The sequence below is a fragment of the Anolis carolinensis genome, chromosome 4 (genome assembly GCF_035594765.1).
Source record: "Anolis carolinensis isolate JA03-04 chromosome 4, rAnoCar3.1.pri, whole genome shotgun sequence".
In the NCBI taxonomy this organism is placed as follows: Eukaryota; Metazoa; Chordata; class Lepidosauria; order Squamata; family Dactyloidae; genus Anolis; species Anolis carolinensis.
In genome coordinates, this window is record NC_085844.1 from 136,147,968 (window position 1) to 136,166,081 (window position 18,114).

Sequence of the window (18,114 nt, forward strand, 5' to 3'; positions counted from 1 at the left end):
TGGGACATCAGTTGCCAAAACAGCTATCGTATGAAAAAAGAACAATATCCCAAGCAAAACATTTATTATAGAAATTCTCCCTAATAGTGACAGATTTAGTTTCTCCCATCTTAACTGCATTTCATATACATCACATTTTTTTTCTATTCACTTGAGAATTATGAACAATCAGTCACCATATAAAAAGCAAGAATTCCAAGACATTTAACTATTATTTTTAAAATTTATATTCCAACTTTCTTAGCTGCTTTGCCTGATAACATGACTAATTTACTACATTTACATTCATGCTTGGTAGCAACCTGAAACAATCTACAATATATTAACAACTCTAGTGGTATAGCTAGACAGGAGAGTTGAGAACAACTGAAAACCCCTTTTCACACTCACCTTGTCAGCTATTGTTGCTATGTACCGCATGCATTCAATGTCCGAAGGAAACTGGTTAACTTCTTTCACCAAAAATTGAACAACTCTGACATGGCCCTGAAAAGAAGGGGGGAAGCACAATGGTTCAATGGAAACCTTTACAGAAAGGTGTCTCATGTTTATAACTATCAAATGCCATATTAAATCCTAGGCTTGCTTTAATTTGGAATACATTACCCCAACAAACGTGTTAAAGTCATGTGTGATACAGGTTAAGAGAAATTCTCAGCCAGAGAGTTCAAGTATCTCATTAAATGACAAATTCCATGATTCCACTTTAATTGCAGCACGGCAGTTAAAGTGGTATCAACATGTTTACAATCATACATTGCTACAAAGTCTGCTATTCTCATGTTCCAACAGTCCGATGCCCTGAAAAACCCAAATCTATATCATAACACTTGCAGGTGAATATAATATCAGGTTCAGATTCCTGTGACTCAGACTAGGTGAAAAATGTGATGAGCAATCTACAATCTCACCCCTAGAACAGGAATTAACTGGACAACGTCTGATGAAAGTTCAGCTAGGTCATGGTTTATCCACTTCAACAGAAGGGAACAAAGTAGCTGATGGTCTAAATTAAATGTAAGATGGTATTACAGCTGGCCTTGCCATTCCCTATGATTTTTCTACAACCTACATTATAAAATGTGCTTAATTGTGTGGGAACAATCCTAGACAGTAATTCAGAACACAGAGGAGTCCAAACAATATGAGTGTCTTGCTCATATATTGAGCTGATTTTGAAGAAAGGGGGTTTCTTATTTACATCTTATAAAGTACTCTGTTTTGTCCTTATTTTTTGTGGTTTGGCCTCAATACAGAAAAATAATGTAAAAGGCTAGTGACTTTTTAACAGATCTATTTGGTATCACAGTATTTTAACTGCTCCTAATAATTTACAGAATGGATTCTGAGCTCTCTGTACTGACCGAATTCTTATTGAGGTTGGGTTCACTAATCAAAACTTGAAACTATGTACTGATCACGTTAGTACTATAGACAGGGTTCAATGTAAAGACTAGTGATGTCAAGACTGATCTCAACTCTACAGTCATAATTATCTAAATAAGCTGCTCTACTAATGGTAGGGGCAAAGAATAAACACTTGTAAAAGTTTGTTCTTTGTCATTAACTTGCCTGCATTGAGAGCCCTCCCACTGAAGTATATTCAAACAAGATGTTCTGTCCCGGCTCTTTTGAGACATAAATGATAGTGACTGCATGACTCAATCCTGTGATCTATGCTAGGCAAAGGAATGGGAATGTTCATCTGATTGAGAGGCATCTTCCCTGCAAACCTGGGCCTTTGTGTCCATAGGCTTTGGAAATGGGGAAAAGCTATAATTTGGCAATAATGTGGCAATAGCTAAAATAAAGAAACATAAGAGAGATAAAAGAAAAGAGAGATAAAAGAAAGGGAAGAATCGAGAAAAAGCTGATAAAATGCTGAATTCTAGAATTCCCCATCAATGCAATTGCTGTGCCCAGTAGAAATGAACTGAGAGAAAGAGAAAGGAGTATACGAAAACATGAAGATGGGCAGAGTCCAAGTGTCATAACACTTTGCTTTAGGAGATTTTGTGCAAGTCACAAAAATAAAAAACAAGGAGAAATTTTGAAAATTCCAAAGATACTTTGTGGCAGTGATGAAGACACCTCACATTGCTTAATTGCACCAGCCATCAAACTTCTGCTGAGATACATATGAGTGACTTTGACCTAAATGCAAAGAGTGTGGGTGCATGTACATATGCGCATGTACACACAAACACACAGTGTTAAGACAGCTAGGTTGGTCTGTGTGGGCAAGGAAAGAAGGATGAGTAAAGTCCCAAGAAGTATGAAAGGAGGGAGATCCCAGAAGTTGCATGCTTAAGGATGGGGATAAAAATAAAAGTGGAAGATATAGACATTTGAGAGGTTAAGAGGAGGAGACAGAGATCTTAAGAAGGTATGTGTTAACAAGGCATGGAATTTGTGTAAAACACAGCTAAAGAAGACACACAACTGTAAACATTATTAGTGTTGTAGAAAAAAACCTAGGCAGGAATAAAGATTGAAAAAGCTTTACATCTAGGATAGTCAAAGGAAAAGTAACAAGAGTGCTGTGCAGTGAAGGCTGTTGGCAAGTAACAGTAAAGACAAATAAAACATCAGTAAGAAGAAATGCAGCGAACTAGAAAAAAAAACCAGCAATGGAGACAACTACATACAGTTGTCACACATAGCTCTGGAATCCAAGTGTTTGCTTCTTTTATTTTGGCAAATAGTTCACAACAATAAGCTTTACTTTCGATCATTTATGTAACTAATATGAGTACTAAAGCAGTTTTTGAAAATGCTTTTCTTTTTCTTAAGAGATTATCTCCCGATTCAAACAAACACTATCAAATTTGAGAATAATTTTTTTCACACAGCTGTAGATGCATCAAAGGTGAGTTCTGTAGCCTGGAAAGGGTACCATTTTTTCATTGATACACTATTGTATAATTCTAAATCATCAACTGCAATGCTAGAAATTTGAGGACTAAAGAAAATGTACTGGGGAGCAGAACTGCTATCATGGAGGGGGGATGCTCTCATTTGCCACCTTATCTTTACACATGTGTGTTAAATTGTGTGTGTTCCTTACAGTTAAGGATTCTGGATTTTCCTTATGACAAACAAACAAAAATGTAAATTTAGCATTTAAATGCTGTCTGAATAAACTGTAATTGAAGTCTTAGCAAGCATGATAGTTTTATGCTGCACCAAACTAAGTGTTAACACATTTCATGTTCCTAAAGTATTGAACTGTCTTCAATATGTGAATGGTGTTCATGCTGAAGTTTCAAGGGCTTTCCCCCCACCACAAACATGGTTCCAAAATTTCAAGGAAGTTTACATCAATACATAAAAAAACTATTTTTATGCAAAGTAAATCATGAACAAACTAGCACAATAAATGAAATGAAAGTGAGCACTGGACATATTTTTAATTTCTCCAAAATGTTAGTTTCTCCAGTCCTGCTTTTAATTTCCTGGAAATGTTACAACTATACTGTTTCAGTAATTACTTTTCAAACACCAGGTAATTGCACATCCTTGTAAACCACACAAATTCTTAACACTTTTGCCTCAAGGCAAACTGGAATAGGTAAGCTGAAGGAAAGCTAACAAACAAGCTAGAAAAAAATCAAGTTCTCTCCCCCCCCCGGTCTTTTGTGAAAAATTATGTATCTTACCTTACGAAAAGCAGACATAAGGGGGGTGATTTTCCGATTATCCGCAGCATCCACGTCAGCTCCTGCCTGAACAAGGAGCTGCACTACATCAAGGTGGCCACCGTTTGCTGCCAGCCAGAGTGGCGTGTTTCCTTTCTTGTTGCGAACATCAATATGTGCTCCCCTAAAAGGATTGGAATTCAGTGGAAGGTGAGAAACAATTCAGGATGAAGATCTTTAGAAAAGCCTTCATCATCGTGAGACATGTGCCATAAAGCAAAGTCACAACCCCGCAATAATTAAAATGCTGCTTAATTCTGTTTTATAGCCACACAAACACTTCCCACACTTGCGTTTCACTCTATCTTTCATTAACTATTACATCCTCACTAAGCATATTCAAAATCTATCAGATTTTTTACAACCTTTTGAATATTTCAGCAAATTGTGGGACCTACCCAAATTTAATGTGTGACCAGTGCCTTTTGGGAATACATAACACTATGTAACAAAATTTGAAAAAATGTTCTGTTCTTGGTTTGAAAGTGTTGTTTCCTGTTTAAGTACTTTGAACGAAATGCTATAATTGAGAAACTTCATTTTTGTGGATGCCACAAACTATGTTGAATTGGTTGAGACTCTATGAGATATTCATTGAAAAACTATAGCAAAATATGCTGCAGGATGTTCTGGCAAAAACAAAGTTTTTGCAGTTTAATAAACTTTTTTCATGTTATTATGTTAGAACCAATTAGGAAATGACATTGATAACCCAGGAACAAAAATCGTGTTACATTTGTGACACAGTAGTTACTTGAACAGATTGCAGATAATTGGGAAAGAGACTTTACAGAATGCCATATATGTGTATAGTATTACGGTAAAATGAAGGTATTAACGTAGCAGGGCCTGACATACCTGTTAATCAGAAGCTCACAAAACTTGTAGTGGCCTTTATCTGCAGCAATTGTTAAAGCAGTATCACGCGAGGAAGGCACAGGAGGAGCATTGACATCTGCTCCTTTATCAAGAAGAACTCTTCCAACTTCTGCATATCCTCCAGAAGCAGCTTCCATCAAAGGAGTAAGCCCAGTCTGTTTAAAATAATTGAAATAAAGCCAATGTGAAGCCACTTTAAGAGTCAAGAAACTATTCCTGCTCTCTTTCATGTCTGATATGGTCAAGATTCATTTCAAGTGTCTCTTCATAGCAATCAGAATACCCATGAAACACTGAAGCTGGACTACTGCACCAAAAAGATTTAGCAACGGGTGAAATACTGAAGGCATTTCACTGTTTACTTGGCCTTAGCCCTCACTTCAGATGTAGTATGTTGCACTCAGCAATAGTGCACTTCATTACACACCAGAAGAAGATTTCTAATAACATTTTCTAAATCGCATCATTCCATGGTTCCACATTTTTCTAACTCCTCATAGCACTTCACCATTTTTTGCAAAACATAGTCATTTTAAGAAATGTTAAGTATTTTTACAAAGACACGTCGAGCTCACTAAGATTACTGAACTGCTTTCAAATCATTTAAAGTCCTAAATTTCCAGCGTTAACTATCAAATTAGAACTCTTGCAAGACAGTTTTTTGATAAAGAAATAGCCTGCTCACCTTTGCCCGATGCTCAACATTGGCTTTTCTGTCCAAAAGTAGGCTGACCACCTCTGCTCTGCCCTGGAAGCAGGCCAGTGTGAGAGCTGTGTTCCGATTAGTTTCAATCTGTGCATTAATATCAGAGCCCATATCAAGTAACAGCTTCACTGCAGGAACATGACCGTTCATAGCTGCTAACATGAGAGGAGAAATGCCCAGCTTACTCCCAGTCCTAAAAGAGAAGAGGCAATGAGTGTAACTACCCAAAAGATGGAATCCGGACAAAAGTCAGAAAATGAGTGTTCTTCCTGGGAACACTGATACAAGTAACAAAAACTTGAAGAGAAATGTGCAATACAAACAAAACAAAACCAAAAAAAAAAACCAGTATCCAAGATGGAGACTGGGTAACATCCGCTGAAATCCTAGATTGCAATTACCAAATCATGTTGAGCTTGAACATTTGAAAACAACAGACTGAAAACAAAAGTTGAACATTTGTTATTAGTACCTGCATCCTTATAGATTACTACATCTCCACAGGATCAGAACAGTGTATATGTTAACCTCTCATCACCCTCACCCCACTGAACTTGAAAAATCATATTGATGCTTGATGTTGTTACCTTGAGTTAATTTCTGCTCCAGCATTAAGCAGGATCTTAATAATGTTAACGTATCCTCCAGATGCAGCAAGACTCAGAGGGGTATAATCAGACACATTCCTGTGTTCTTTATTTGCTCCTCGTGCCAGCAGCAAATCAACCACCTGAAATGTACAGTTGTATTAGCAGGAATGAGAACAGTCCCTGGTAACTACCAGATATATCATTTTGGAAAGAGACATCTGCTGTTGTGGTATGTCTTAAGTAATTTCTAATTCATGGCGGTCCTAAGGCTGTAAGTCACTGGCTTTCCTGGCAGAATATGCTTTATTGCCTTCCTCTGAGGATGAGAGAGTGGGATTTGCCCAAGGACACCATAGGATTCCATGACTGAATGGAGATTCGAACTTTGGTGTCCCATTGTCCTGATTTTTGTTAGGCAACACACATATTAAAAACAGATCTGATGTACTATTTACATAAGTACTTTTCTTTCACATCCTCTCGACATAGAAAGCATATCACACCATGCACCAGTTTGCTCCAAAGACCAGAAGGACTGCTTCAGGCTGCTGAAAGATCCTGACTCTCTTTCTCAATGTAAAATTACAAGACTTAAAGTGAATTCTTTGCAAAGTGTACTAAAATAATTAGGATTACCTCTTGTCGCCCACCAGAGCATGCTAGCGAAAGTGGGGTGTCCTTGGTACGTTCAGATTGTGCTTCTATATCTCCGCCTTTATCTAGCAGGATCTCTACAACACCAACATGTCCTGCTGTGGCAGCTAAAATTAGCGGCGTGAAACCTAAAAAGAAGTATCAAAAGTCATTTTGGGGGAAAAGACAAATTTAATCACTACAGAGGAAGTAAAATTAGCATTAGCAATTCACAATAAATATTGTCCGTGGGAACTGCTAATGGGAATTGAAATAAAGGTGAATGCTTTCAGTTTCATCCTTGAGGTACTGGAAGCAATGGTGACAAGAAGTTTATATTAAAATAAATGCAAACACCATACTCAATGTTCAGAACTCCATACAGCATTACAATCTAGCAATTAAGTTCCCACAAACCTAATAATACTGTTCCAAAGTATAAAAATACTTCCATCTAAATCAGCCCTTGATAAACTCACTGATTAGTAGCAATATTACAGTGACTTACCCTTTTTGTCTCTGTGTTCGATACTGGCACCCCGTGCTATCAACACAGAGACGAGCTCTTCGTGCCCACCAGCACATGCAAGAGTCAGCGCGGTATCATGGTTACTCTCCGTCTTAATAGTAGAAAATACATATTTTTAAGTTTACTGCAGAACATCTTATGATTGCTGTATATGTAACAGAAATCGCAAGACAAATAAAAAGATTATAATTAATCCACACTACTCACATGGGCGTCAATGTCAACAGAAGGATATGTGGGGAGCACAGACTGAGATGTCACATTGAGGGCTTGTGAACAGGCCTCAGGTGTAGGCGACTCTGTAGTACGTGAGGAATTGGAACCAGTGGGCACTCTGCTATTAACAGCTGAGAAAATGGGGGGAAAAGATAGTCAGCTTTTCCTGCATGAAGAGGACCTTTCCCAAACCAATGGCCATGTCCTCTTGGTGAATTATGACCCACCAGGAAAATGAAAAATAAGTGTGCCAATTCCAGAAATACGTTCAATAAATTGTTTTAACATTTTGTACTCTGGTACAGAAGCAAAATTTTTAAAAAATACATGCAAATCCCAAGAAATGTGAAGATAAATATGTACAATATAAAGTGTGTCCTTTTCATATATCTAGAAAGAGTAACTGGGAAAGTATAACTGTTACCCCCCTCCCCCCTGTATGTCAAAGAGGGATTTATCACATTTCAGGTATCTGCACACTTTGTGTACTTGTGGGGCTTCCTGCTAGGTCATATTTGGCCCTCAATGTATTATGTCTGTATGCCATTTTCCATTAGATTCTGAAGGAGATCAAGTAAAACATGTAAAAGAAGACTAACTCACAGCTACCAGTAATCTTGCATCCAGGTAAGCGAACCTGACCGCAGACCTGAAACTGGATATGATAACTGTTTTTCTAGGATTTAGGGAAACTCAGAAATAAAGAATTATCTTCTATGTAATTTAACTATGCCAATGACTACTTTTTATCACAGAACAAAGATAAGTCAGAGCTCAATGGCAGAATATATGTTCTGGCTACAGAATACCCCAGGTTTATGTCAACTAAAACAAACCTCAGGTGGAGACTGCAAACTACTTGAGATTTTGGAAAGCAACTGCCAATTACTAGATGAATATTGAGGGGTAAGGAGATCAAGAGCTTTAATGAAACAGTAAGTCAGAGAAGAAAACTGGAGCCATAAAAGGAGAGAAGTATGTTTTGTACAAAAAAATAAATCTCAAATATTAAATGATGAGCAACTGTTTGATTTATTTTTGGTTCTGAAATTGACAGGGTGGTAAATCTGCCATCAGTAAAAACTAATCAATTATCATGCTTGCATACATTATTCTCTGCTACCTGAGCTCTGTGATTCTATTTGTGCTTTAACAGCTCCATGATCAAAGTAATATTTTCACAGTTCACACTTAAAAGTGTGAATCTCTAGTTCGACTTTAGATACTTTATTTTCAGGAGAGACAACAAAAATAACACTTGACAATGAAAAGATACTGAAGCGGATATGTTAACTGCTTACCAAAAGGCTAATACTGCAAAAATATTAACATTTCACATTTTCAAAGTCTTTAAAATACAAATTCCTTGTAAGCGAGGCCTAAAAAAAAGGCAAGTTGAATTTAATTTTATACTTCCTTACTTGTTTTTTTTAATCCAATAACCTGTCCTATTTGAGTAAGCAACTAAAAGGTATTAAAATAATAAATAATAACAAACTGTATTTAATTAAGAAATCAAACACAAACCAGGCTGTCCACAAACTACCAGATATAGTTGTACGTCTTTGGTTTAAGGAACTGTAGAAAACTCATTATTATTGCCTAACTGGTTTGCACTATTTTATACATGCTTCCCCCATACTGGTACCTTCCCAATGTGCTGGTCCCTCATCATTAGCATGTCTACGTCTGGAAGGTACCAGGAGGGAGGACAGATCTTACTAAGTCTAGCAATGGGAAAATATAGATATTGGCTGAAAGAGACACTACTATTTCTTATCTCCAATTTCTTATCTCCAAATCAGAATGGGGTTATTTTATTCAATTACATTAATGGGCCTTAGAAATCATTCTAACAAAAATGAACTTGGATATGACACATCAAATTAGAAAGCCTTTATACAGTTAATATCATCAAAATTTGCCCATCATTCCAAACTAAAATCAAAAGCCAAGATATGATGGGCATTTTTGGGATGGGTGGGAATGGAATGCTCTACACGTGTACTTCTGAAATCTAGGCTATAGATATGGTGCAAGAAACCATATCAAAACCTGAAAGGATCAACAGAAATGATGAAGTATTTGACCCACATCCCAAGAAAGTGTCAGCTGAGAAAATGAAAACTGCACATCCATTGCTTTCAAGTGACAAAAGCAGGTGAGACAGAAATTCTAAGGCAAAGAGGGATGGAAGTAAATGCAGTGATGTATAGGTAGGGTAGGAGCCCCGGTGGCGAAGTGCATTAAAGCACTGAGCTGGAGACCGAAAGGTCCCAGGTTCAAACCCCGGGAGCGGCGGGAGCGGCCGCTGTTAGCTGCAGCTCCTGCCAACCTAGCAGTTCGAAAACATGCCAATGTGAGTAGATCAATAGGTACAGCTATGGCGGGAAGGTAACGGCGCTCCATGCAGTCATGCCGGTCACATGACCTTGGAGATGTCTATGGACATCGCCAGCTCTTTGGCTTAGAAATGGAGATGAGCACCAACCCCCAGAGTCAGACATGACTGGACTTAACATCAGGGGAAACCTTTACCTTTACTATAGGTAGGGTGTTTTTCAATTTGAAATGAAAATGAATGGTAAAGGGTCAAAGGACCCACAGAAAACCTAGGCTATGATTTGCAAGAAGAGAGGTGTCATCCGGACTGTTTCAGGAGACAGCTGTAAGAGGGAACAAGAGCCTATGGGCAATACCACTAAAAAACAGCATGGCTTTATGACATGACACAGACCATTTCATTCACTATCACCTAATCATTAAAGAATGATAGGAACTATACATGAAAATCTTTTAAAGCAAGAACTGCGGACAGTAATTTTAGTTGAATATGCAGTAAATTTCAAATTAAGTTCAGATTCAGAATGAATTGGTGGCAAACAGTTAATGTTTTTGGGGGGGGGGGGGGAAGGTGCTTTTTGATTACCTCATTTCCCTATTGCCTGTTTTCCTTGGAAATCCAAGAAGCCTCCAAAGCAGTGAAAAAGGTACTGTGGGGAATGCAAGGGGAATGTAAAAAAAAAAATCTCCCCTATTTTCAGCTTCCAATGAGCAGTCTCTTCTGGTATTTGTTAGCTACATGAATGTAACAAGGCCTTCTGTTTATCAAAAAGCAATTCAGATCCAAACATATACATACATGGGGTTTTTTTTTTGCAAGACACTGAAATCTCACAGTTGGACAACCAAAATTGTGCCATGATACTTTTTTGGTAAAACATATAAGGTGGCAACATTATTCTATTAAAAACATTCTTCAACTACATTTAGCTGATTACAGTAGTTATATTTGTATCTAACTGCGTGTAAAAAAACAAGATAAAAATTTAAACTAATAGGAAGCTGTACACTGTCCTCTCCACAGTAATGTACGAATTTTTAAGGAAGGATTAAGATTTAATGGCCACCATTTAGTTCTTTTCAGCATTTGGTATTCAGATATATACTGCCTCTGTACATTAGTTCTACTGCTTATACTGGTAATATTATTCTCCAATGAGCCCTTCTAACACAAGTTTAGAAAACAAATATGTGACAAAGACAGCCAGGAACACATAGATAAGCAATAGAGTGACATTCACCTTCTCATCTTCCCATGATGAGAAAGGAAATAAATTAAACAGGACATAAAAGAGGGGAGGTATGGTGCATTACACAAAGATAGAACCACTCCATCCCAATATGTGCATGTACTAGCATCACACTTTCTCAAGCATTCAATTTCCAACTGTGGCCAGCTAGATGCAACTCTAGATGCTTTCCTAATACAGTAGAGTCTCGCTTATCCAACATAAACGGGCTGGCAGAATGTTGGATAAGCAAAAATGTTGGATAATAAGGAGGGATTAAGGAAAAGCCTATTAAACATCAAATTACATAATTTACAAATTAAGCACCAAAACATCATGTTTTACAAGAAATTAAGAGAAAACCCGGTTCAATACACGGTAACGTTATGTAGTAATTACTGTATTTATGAATTTAGCACCAAAACATTGCAATGTATTGAAAGCATTGACTACAAAAACACTGACTACTAAAAGGCAGACTGCATTGGATAATACAGAACGTTGAATAAGTGAAGGTTGGATAAGCGAGACTCTGCTGTAATTAGCACCACCAGCCTTGTTCACAACAGACCCACCCATCCAACTATGCAAGATCATCATTCCAACAATAGTCAGACAACTGCAGGACACAGAGCAGGCATACAGTATCTTTTCTCAGAGATCAGTTGTCTTCGCACATATACAAAATAAACTAGAAGCTCCTTGTTTCATCTATCTGGGCCAGCTGTGGTATGGAGCTAGGAAGAGAGGGAGAATTGTAAGGCATTATTAAACAAACAGGACAGATGCTTCAATGCCTTACTACTTTTGACTTGGTCAACAAGAGGCAGAAAGTTCAGAAAAAGCATGCCACGAGAGCTATGTTATAAATGGTGAACAATCTGGATAATTTGGCTCAAATTCTAAAACAGGCAACAATTTAAAAATCAAATTATGCAGAAGTTCTAGTGCATAACTTTTATGGCTGCATGGTATGTAATCAAAAGGATCATCACATTCCTCAATTTCAGCAATATGGTATATGGTGTGTTACTGCAGCACACAGCTACTTAGTAGACATATTGTTGCAAATATAAAAACACAATCCAAAGAGTCTGCATCTATCAACTGACATCAAACAAAACTGACTTCTAGCTAATTCACAATGTTGCCAAGCAAACAACAAACTGAAATACTGTGCCGATTATTATATAAAGGCAATTTCTTATTTAAGATAAACAGTTACTTAATATCCAAAGAGGAATCAAATTTTTGTAGTGTATCAATTCTGGTTCACGAATACAGGCGGTCCCCAAGTTACAAGCATCCAACTTACTCATAGTTAAGAACGAGGGTGAGACAATAGGAAGTGAATCTATTCCTCGGAAAGGAAATCCACTCCTGGAAGAGTTATTATCATAGGGGGAAGGTATCTCTGCTTCACCAATCCTTGTTTCACAAGCCAAATTTTTCAAAATCCAATCATCACAGGGACAGAAAATGGGGTGAAACAGCACAGAGGTGTTAACCCTTCTCTATGCTACCCAAAGCTAATATAGATATATATTTGGCTGGAGTTGCACTTTAAAAAGTACCTGTTCCGACTTACAAATTCAACTTAAGAACAAACCTACAGAACCTATTTTGTTTGTAACTTAGAGACCGCCTGTACATGATACAGAATTCTTCTGTGAAAATTTTCAATACAAATGAATTTACTAGCCCATTTGGTAAAGTATTGATATTATATAAAAGTGCATCAAATGGGCAGCTTACTTGAATGTGAAATGATTTAGAACTGATCAAATCATGTGACTTTTCTATTTCTCAAACTTAAGCATTTTGAGAATCTTTGAAATTTATAGCAGGGAATTATCACAAAAATGATTGAGGGAAAAAGCAAAACAACTTTCCTACGCAAACTGCATCAAGTTGTGTAATGTTGCTGCAATAGGAATGGTTTTCTAAGATAGGTGAAAGTACACAATTCTAATACGGGCAGAAGTACACAATTGATTCAGGAAATCAAATTCTGGAAATTTCAAAATGTAAGACTACACAAAATGTGTGGGCTGAATGCAAAACACTAATACTATTCAAGTATTCACATTTTTCCTCGCATAAACAACCAACTCTCTGGAACAAATTACTCTGACTGAACACAGTCATGCAGAACTATCCTGCTATAAATTTCTTATCCTAAGCTTCCAAATATTGAAGATTTACGTACTATTTTTTTTCTATAATCATATTATAGGTGAATTTCCTCTAAAATATAATGCATGGAAGAAGAGAACTTAATACTTAATTCAGTGTACGAGTTTTCCCCACTGCTACCTGCAGCTTTACACATTTTCTATCTTCTGTGTATCCAGCATGGAATAATCTGCACTCAAAGCATATAAGCCTGCATACACACATGCACATACTTTTAAAAAAGTGACCACACATTTTTACAATGGTTTTTACTCCCTCTGCACTTTCCTGGCTCTCACATCTGTTCCAGGCACTACAGACAGCTTACCCCATCTTTAATAAGAAAACAACTCCAATTCAAATTGTCAATATGCACACTTTTGCTGTTTTCTAACGTATTTCATATTATTGAAATACTAGACAGCCAAATGAACATTGTAAAATTCAGATATAGTACTTTCCTACTGACAAGTCCAAATTTGGAAATATGTGCATTCAGATATTAGGCCATAAACAGTTATTTCAAGCCATCATGAAGGTATTGTTTTAACACTATTAGCTGCCTCTTATTCTGTAATTCTAATTTCTTTATGAGCTAATTCTATTCTTATTTACAACAGCAGTGGAAAGGAAACAAGAAGAAGTTATAAAGGCTAAGGCTAAATCCAGATTAGCTTCCTGAAAGGGCAGTGTCCCTGAGCAATTAATTTTCCAATAAAGTCAGTAGACCCCAAGTTGCAGACAGGATTGGTTCTGTAGATTTCTTCTTCAATTGAATTTGTTTGTAAATCAGAAAAGTTACATTTTTAAGTGTAACTCTAGCAAAAAAAACATACATATATTAGTTTTGGATAGCACAGAGAAGGGCTAACACCCTGTGGTGTGTTATCTCATTTTCTGTCCCTGTGATTATTGGATTTTGAAAAATTTGGCGAGAAAGCTTTGAAGGAGACATGTTTTTCCCCCTGATAACTCAATCAGGATGCATTTCCCTTTCCTAGGGTTAGATTTCTCCCTCTTCCTGTTGTCTCGCCCCTGTTCTTAACTATGAGTCAGATGTAAGTCAGATGTCTGTAACTTGGGGACTGCCTGTATGACACAGAATAACTACTTAAGTTAAAGTAGTACTGCCATTTCAGAAATCCATGACAAAACATACTATTTAGACCATGGTAGATAAAGTGCAGCCCTGGGATAAATCCCCAGCGCTACTCATACCCAACCCCTCCAGATTCATGAGGCTGTGTTTCTTCTGGCCAAAAAGGGGACGAATTGATTACCTCTCCTAAAGGCCTACACGATACACCAATCTGTATTTTAAATAGGCTGTAGGGGCCCTTGCAACGTTCAACATTGGTTTTCAAAAACGAAAGTAAATTTCAGACCATTTCTGGTTTGTATCCTTTAGACATTTCTGTGGTTTCTGGATCTACTGAAGCTACCCAATTGATTTAGATGCTCCCTTTAGATTTCCCCTGAGTATTTACACACATTCAAAGAAGGGCAACAAAAGATACACCCAACCCTTTTTTTCCTTGAGCTATGCTTGTATTTTCAAAGTTTACCACATAGCTCCAGTAATCAAAGTGTTTTCTTCTTTCTCTTCCTCCATCTTTGCACTAAATAGAGGGCAGTTTTCATAACATTGGCAATACATGCAAATCCTTGAAAATATAGATACACGTATCCCCAAAGTCACACATCTGTTTACCAGATGTCACTTCATGTAGTGCATGTACTGCATGCACAACTCATATTAAGACTCAGACTGCTTTTTTTCACAATAGCTTTAGTGAAGCAAGCAAATTGCTATGGCAAACAGTCATTTTCAGTTCTCTTTTGCCAACAAGCTTCCATCCGTGTTGCTTCGTATAAACAATGGGGACCTAAATTACTAAAAGGAGAAAAATGTTTTGCTTTTTCCGAGAAAATTAACTGAATTTTTCTCCTCTAAAAGCACCACTAGCGACAGCAGAATTATATATGTCTGATTTTATGCTTATACAGTCATATATGAATGACAGATTATGTCTAAAATGAACATTTCCAGCTAAAATTTCCACCTCTTTCCTTTCAGTTGCATTGGAATGAAGTTAGAACTACTCTCACCTCGATGGAACCTCATGATTTCAACATGTAATCAAATCTGATCTAGTTTCATCATGCCATGTAATTAATCAGATGTAAGGACTAGCAGGTGACTTCATGAGGTTAAACAAAAGTGAGAGCTATCCTTTCTGCCACTTTGGCAATTTGAAGTGGGAAAATCATATTGAGCAGCCATAGTGGTAAGTGTGGCTCTTATTTGTGGCTAGACATATAAGAAAACTTCAAATATCAATTACTGTAAAACTGTCGATAATAAAATCTAAAACTTCTAATAACTTATAGAAAGTTTCACAACTTGTACAGATGAAATAAGAGGTACTTTATGAGATGCTAACAATTAAATGTATCCTACAAAATGCTGCTTCTTTTTCTTTTTTCCTGCAAGAGATGTCTATATAGGTCAAAATATCACATTCCAGTTAACATGGCAACTTTTCTTAAGCTAGGAATGTAAAATGTTATGAAAAAGAAACCACATTAAACTATCTGAGAGGCTTATTTTCGTATTTCCATTTTAAAATTAATAAATAAGGAATATTTTTGTATATACACATCACACAATTCAAAAAATGAAGTAGAAGGCAATCTGTACCAATTTGAGAGGGATATATCGACACAAACTTCTCTAGAATACTGACATAATATTAAATTACAGCCCCAATTTCTAGATGGATTATAATGGTACTGTAGTTTCACCTCTCTACTAGCTTTGCACTGGGGTGGAAATGAAAACTCCTTCTGCCACATATGTAAAATAAGAAGGGGGACATCTGTGAAGTCCCCACAGGAGCAGACCTTTCAAAAATTCTGAAATTTCCTTCTTTTCCAGCTTTTTTATGCAGTCAAACTTCAAATGGAATTTGGAATATATATATCTGTGATAATATATAACCCAGCGAACGTAAAATCACCCCATTAACCTCAGTTAACTATGCTAATTTTGCATGTTCAAGTAATAGGACAGATAGGATACTCAAGCAAAACGTATTGTTCACTTTCTGTTGCAAGTCCTTTCATTTTAGTAAGAGAAACGTTATGTACTATTGTCTTATAATTTTTTGCAGACTCAAGCACTACTATGGAGCATGTACATAGACATGACTTATAAGCATCAATCCATCCAAATAGCACTTCCATATTAGTACAGATTGGCGATGAGTCCAGTGACTGCTCTACAAATTGTCTAGATTTATTTATTGCTATGAGATTTCCTTAAAAGTCACAACAGCAAAAGCAGAAGGAGAGGGAAATATATAATAAGATGGCAATAAGGTTTGGATTGATCTTCAAAAGAACAACCCAAATGCTTTGGAATTTATGGCTGGATACTATTATTAAAAATAGCAAATAAAATAATACCTGCAAGTATTTCAGAGGGGAAACTGCGACAGAGATTTGTCACAAGAAAAGAGAACAAAGGAAACTGAGCAGACACATAAATGCAAGAAAATGTATATTTCTCAACCCACCTGCTATCAGGTCATCAAGAGTGTCGGTAAGCGTCTGTGCTGGAGTGGCAACCATTAATCCATCTGGTTCTTGAACTAACAGTCCCTGACCGTGTCCAGCAATTGGCTGCTGCTGTCCTACATTTTGCTGATTACCTAATACCTTCTGAAGTTCAAAAGAATCTGTCCCATTACAACCTATGTTACTTGAAAAGTTACACTGTGGTGTTGACAAAGGCTGGAGCGGGGCAAACTCTGTTTGCTCAGGAGATGGCGGAGACTGTTGCGGTTCGTCTTTACACAGGACACTGTCAACCTGTGACAACCCTGCAAAGTTATCCCCAGGAAGACTCTCATTTCCTTCTGAGAGGATCCCTGTGTGTGGACACTGCTGCTGCTGGGCAAGGGGTGACTCTGTCTGACCTTTGGTCTCCAAATATTCTTTGGTAAATTGCTGTTGTGTTTTCATCTGCAATTGCCTTTCCACCTTTTGCAGTTCCTTCAATATCTTCTTTTTCTTCTGTACTTGCTCTTCTCTGTTCTTTTTGAGCTCTTCAATCTTATCTTTATTCAATGGCTCACCTTGAATTAATTCCAATGATTTAAGTTGTGCTTTTTCAATAGCACTAATTCTCTGTCCGAGTTCGTTCAGCTTGCCTTCTGTTTCTTCTACTATACATTCCAAAGGCTGGTATGGGTGAAAAGGTGACAGTAGGTCCTGATCTGCTACCTGAAGGGGAGTTGACTTCTGCTTGGATGTACCTAAGCACACGAAAAATGTTTGAAAAAATGCCATGCTGAAGTTAACCCACACCTCCCCGCGCTTTCCCCACCCAAAACTAATCACATTTAATGTAGAACAGGTTAAAGCCTACACTTCATAACAAGACAGAGAGCATAAGATAGAAATTGAAATTTAAATATGAATTCTTGCTTTCCTTTAATTACAACTATTAAAAATGTGGAAGAAGGTGTCTTAGACATAAAGAAAATAAAAATTAGACTGCAAACAAAAATCAATGTTTAAAATATTTACCGATGTTCTGACTACAAATATTCTGGAAGGCAAAAGCATTGACCACTGCAACGTTAACTTGTGCAAATCAGACAATATCAAAGGTTGACATGTGTATATCCCAACCTACTCCTTTGTCTGGGAGGTGTGCTCTACAATATATTGCAAAAGCACCAATAACTGTTCTGTCCAGGACTGAAACTGTCTTAAAACCAAATTACTAGTTTTAAAGTATCCATCATATCTAGTAAATAACTAAACATAGGTTTTTCTTCAAAACTGAAATGATTAATTCTCTAACACTATTAAGTATTTTATGAATCCTCTATTTATACTTACAAGGAACATGTTGACCAAAACAGTATTTTTTAAACTTAGAGACAATACTAGTAAATATAATATTATGTAAATAATTTTTGGGATTCTCAATATGTAACCAGATCAAAGCATTTTAATTATTATCACATATTGATGCATATACCTTCTGCAACCCAAGTTGCAAGAACAAGAATCCAGATGCAACAGTTGGTCTAGAACTAGTTCT

General features: G+C 36.9%; 1 protein-coding gene across 16 annotated transcripts in view; it reads right to left on the reverse strand.

Annotated features, from left to right (window-relative positions):
* Positions 1–18,114, reverse strand: part of ankhd1 (ankyrin repeat and KH domain containing 1) — a 112,740-nt gene that overhangs the window by 25,993 nt on the left and 68,633 nt on the right. For 15 of the 16 annotated variants that reach the window (XM_062977876.1, XM_062977869.1, XM_062977873.1 and 12 more), the window contains 9 exons: positions 16,577–17,317; positions 7,243–7,382; positions 7,015–7,126; positions 6,510–6,655; positions 5,871–6,013; positions 5,263–5,476; positions 4,557–4,732; positions 3,660–3,822; positions 391–486 (listed from right to left, as the gene is read on the reverse strand). In XM_062977876.1, the coding sequence (XP_062833946.1) occupies positions 391–486; positions 3,660–3,822; positions 4,557–4,732; positions 5,263–5,476; positions 5,871–6,013; positions 6,510–6,655; positions 7,015–7,126; positions 7,243–7,382; positions 16,577–17,317 (1,931 nt within the window). The remainder of the gene's footprint in view (positions 1–390; positions 487–3,659; positions 3,823–4,556; positions 4,733–5,262; positions 5,477–5,870; positions 6,014–6,509; positions 6,656–7,014; positions 7,127–7,242; positions 7,383–16,576; positions 17,318–18,114) is intronic. The other variant, XM_062977878.1, reaches the window with a different exon arrangement.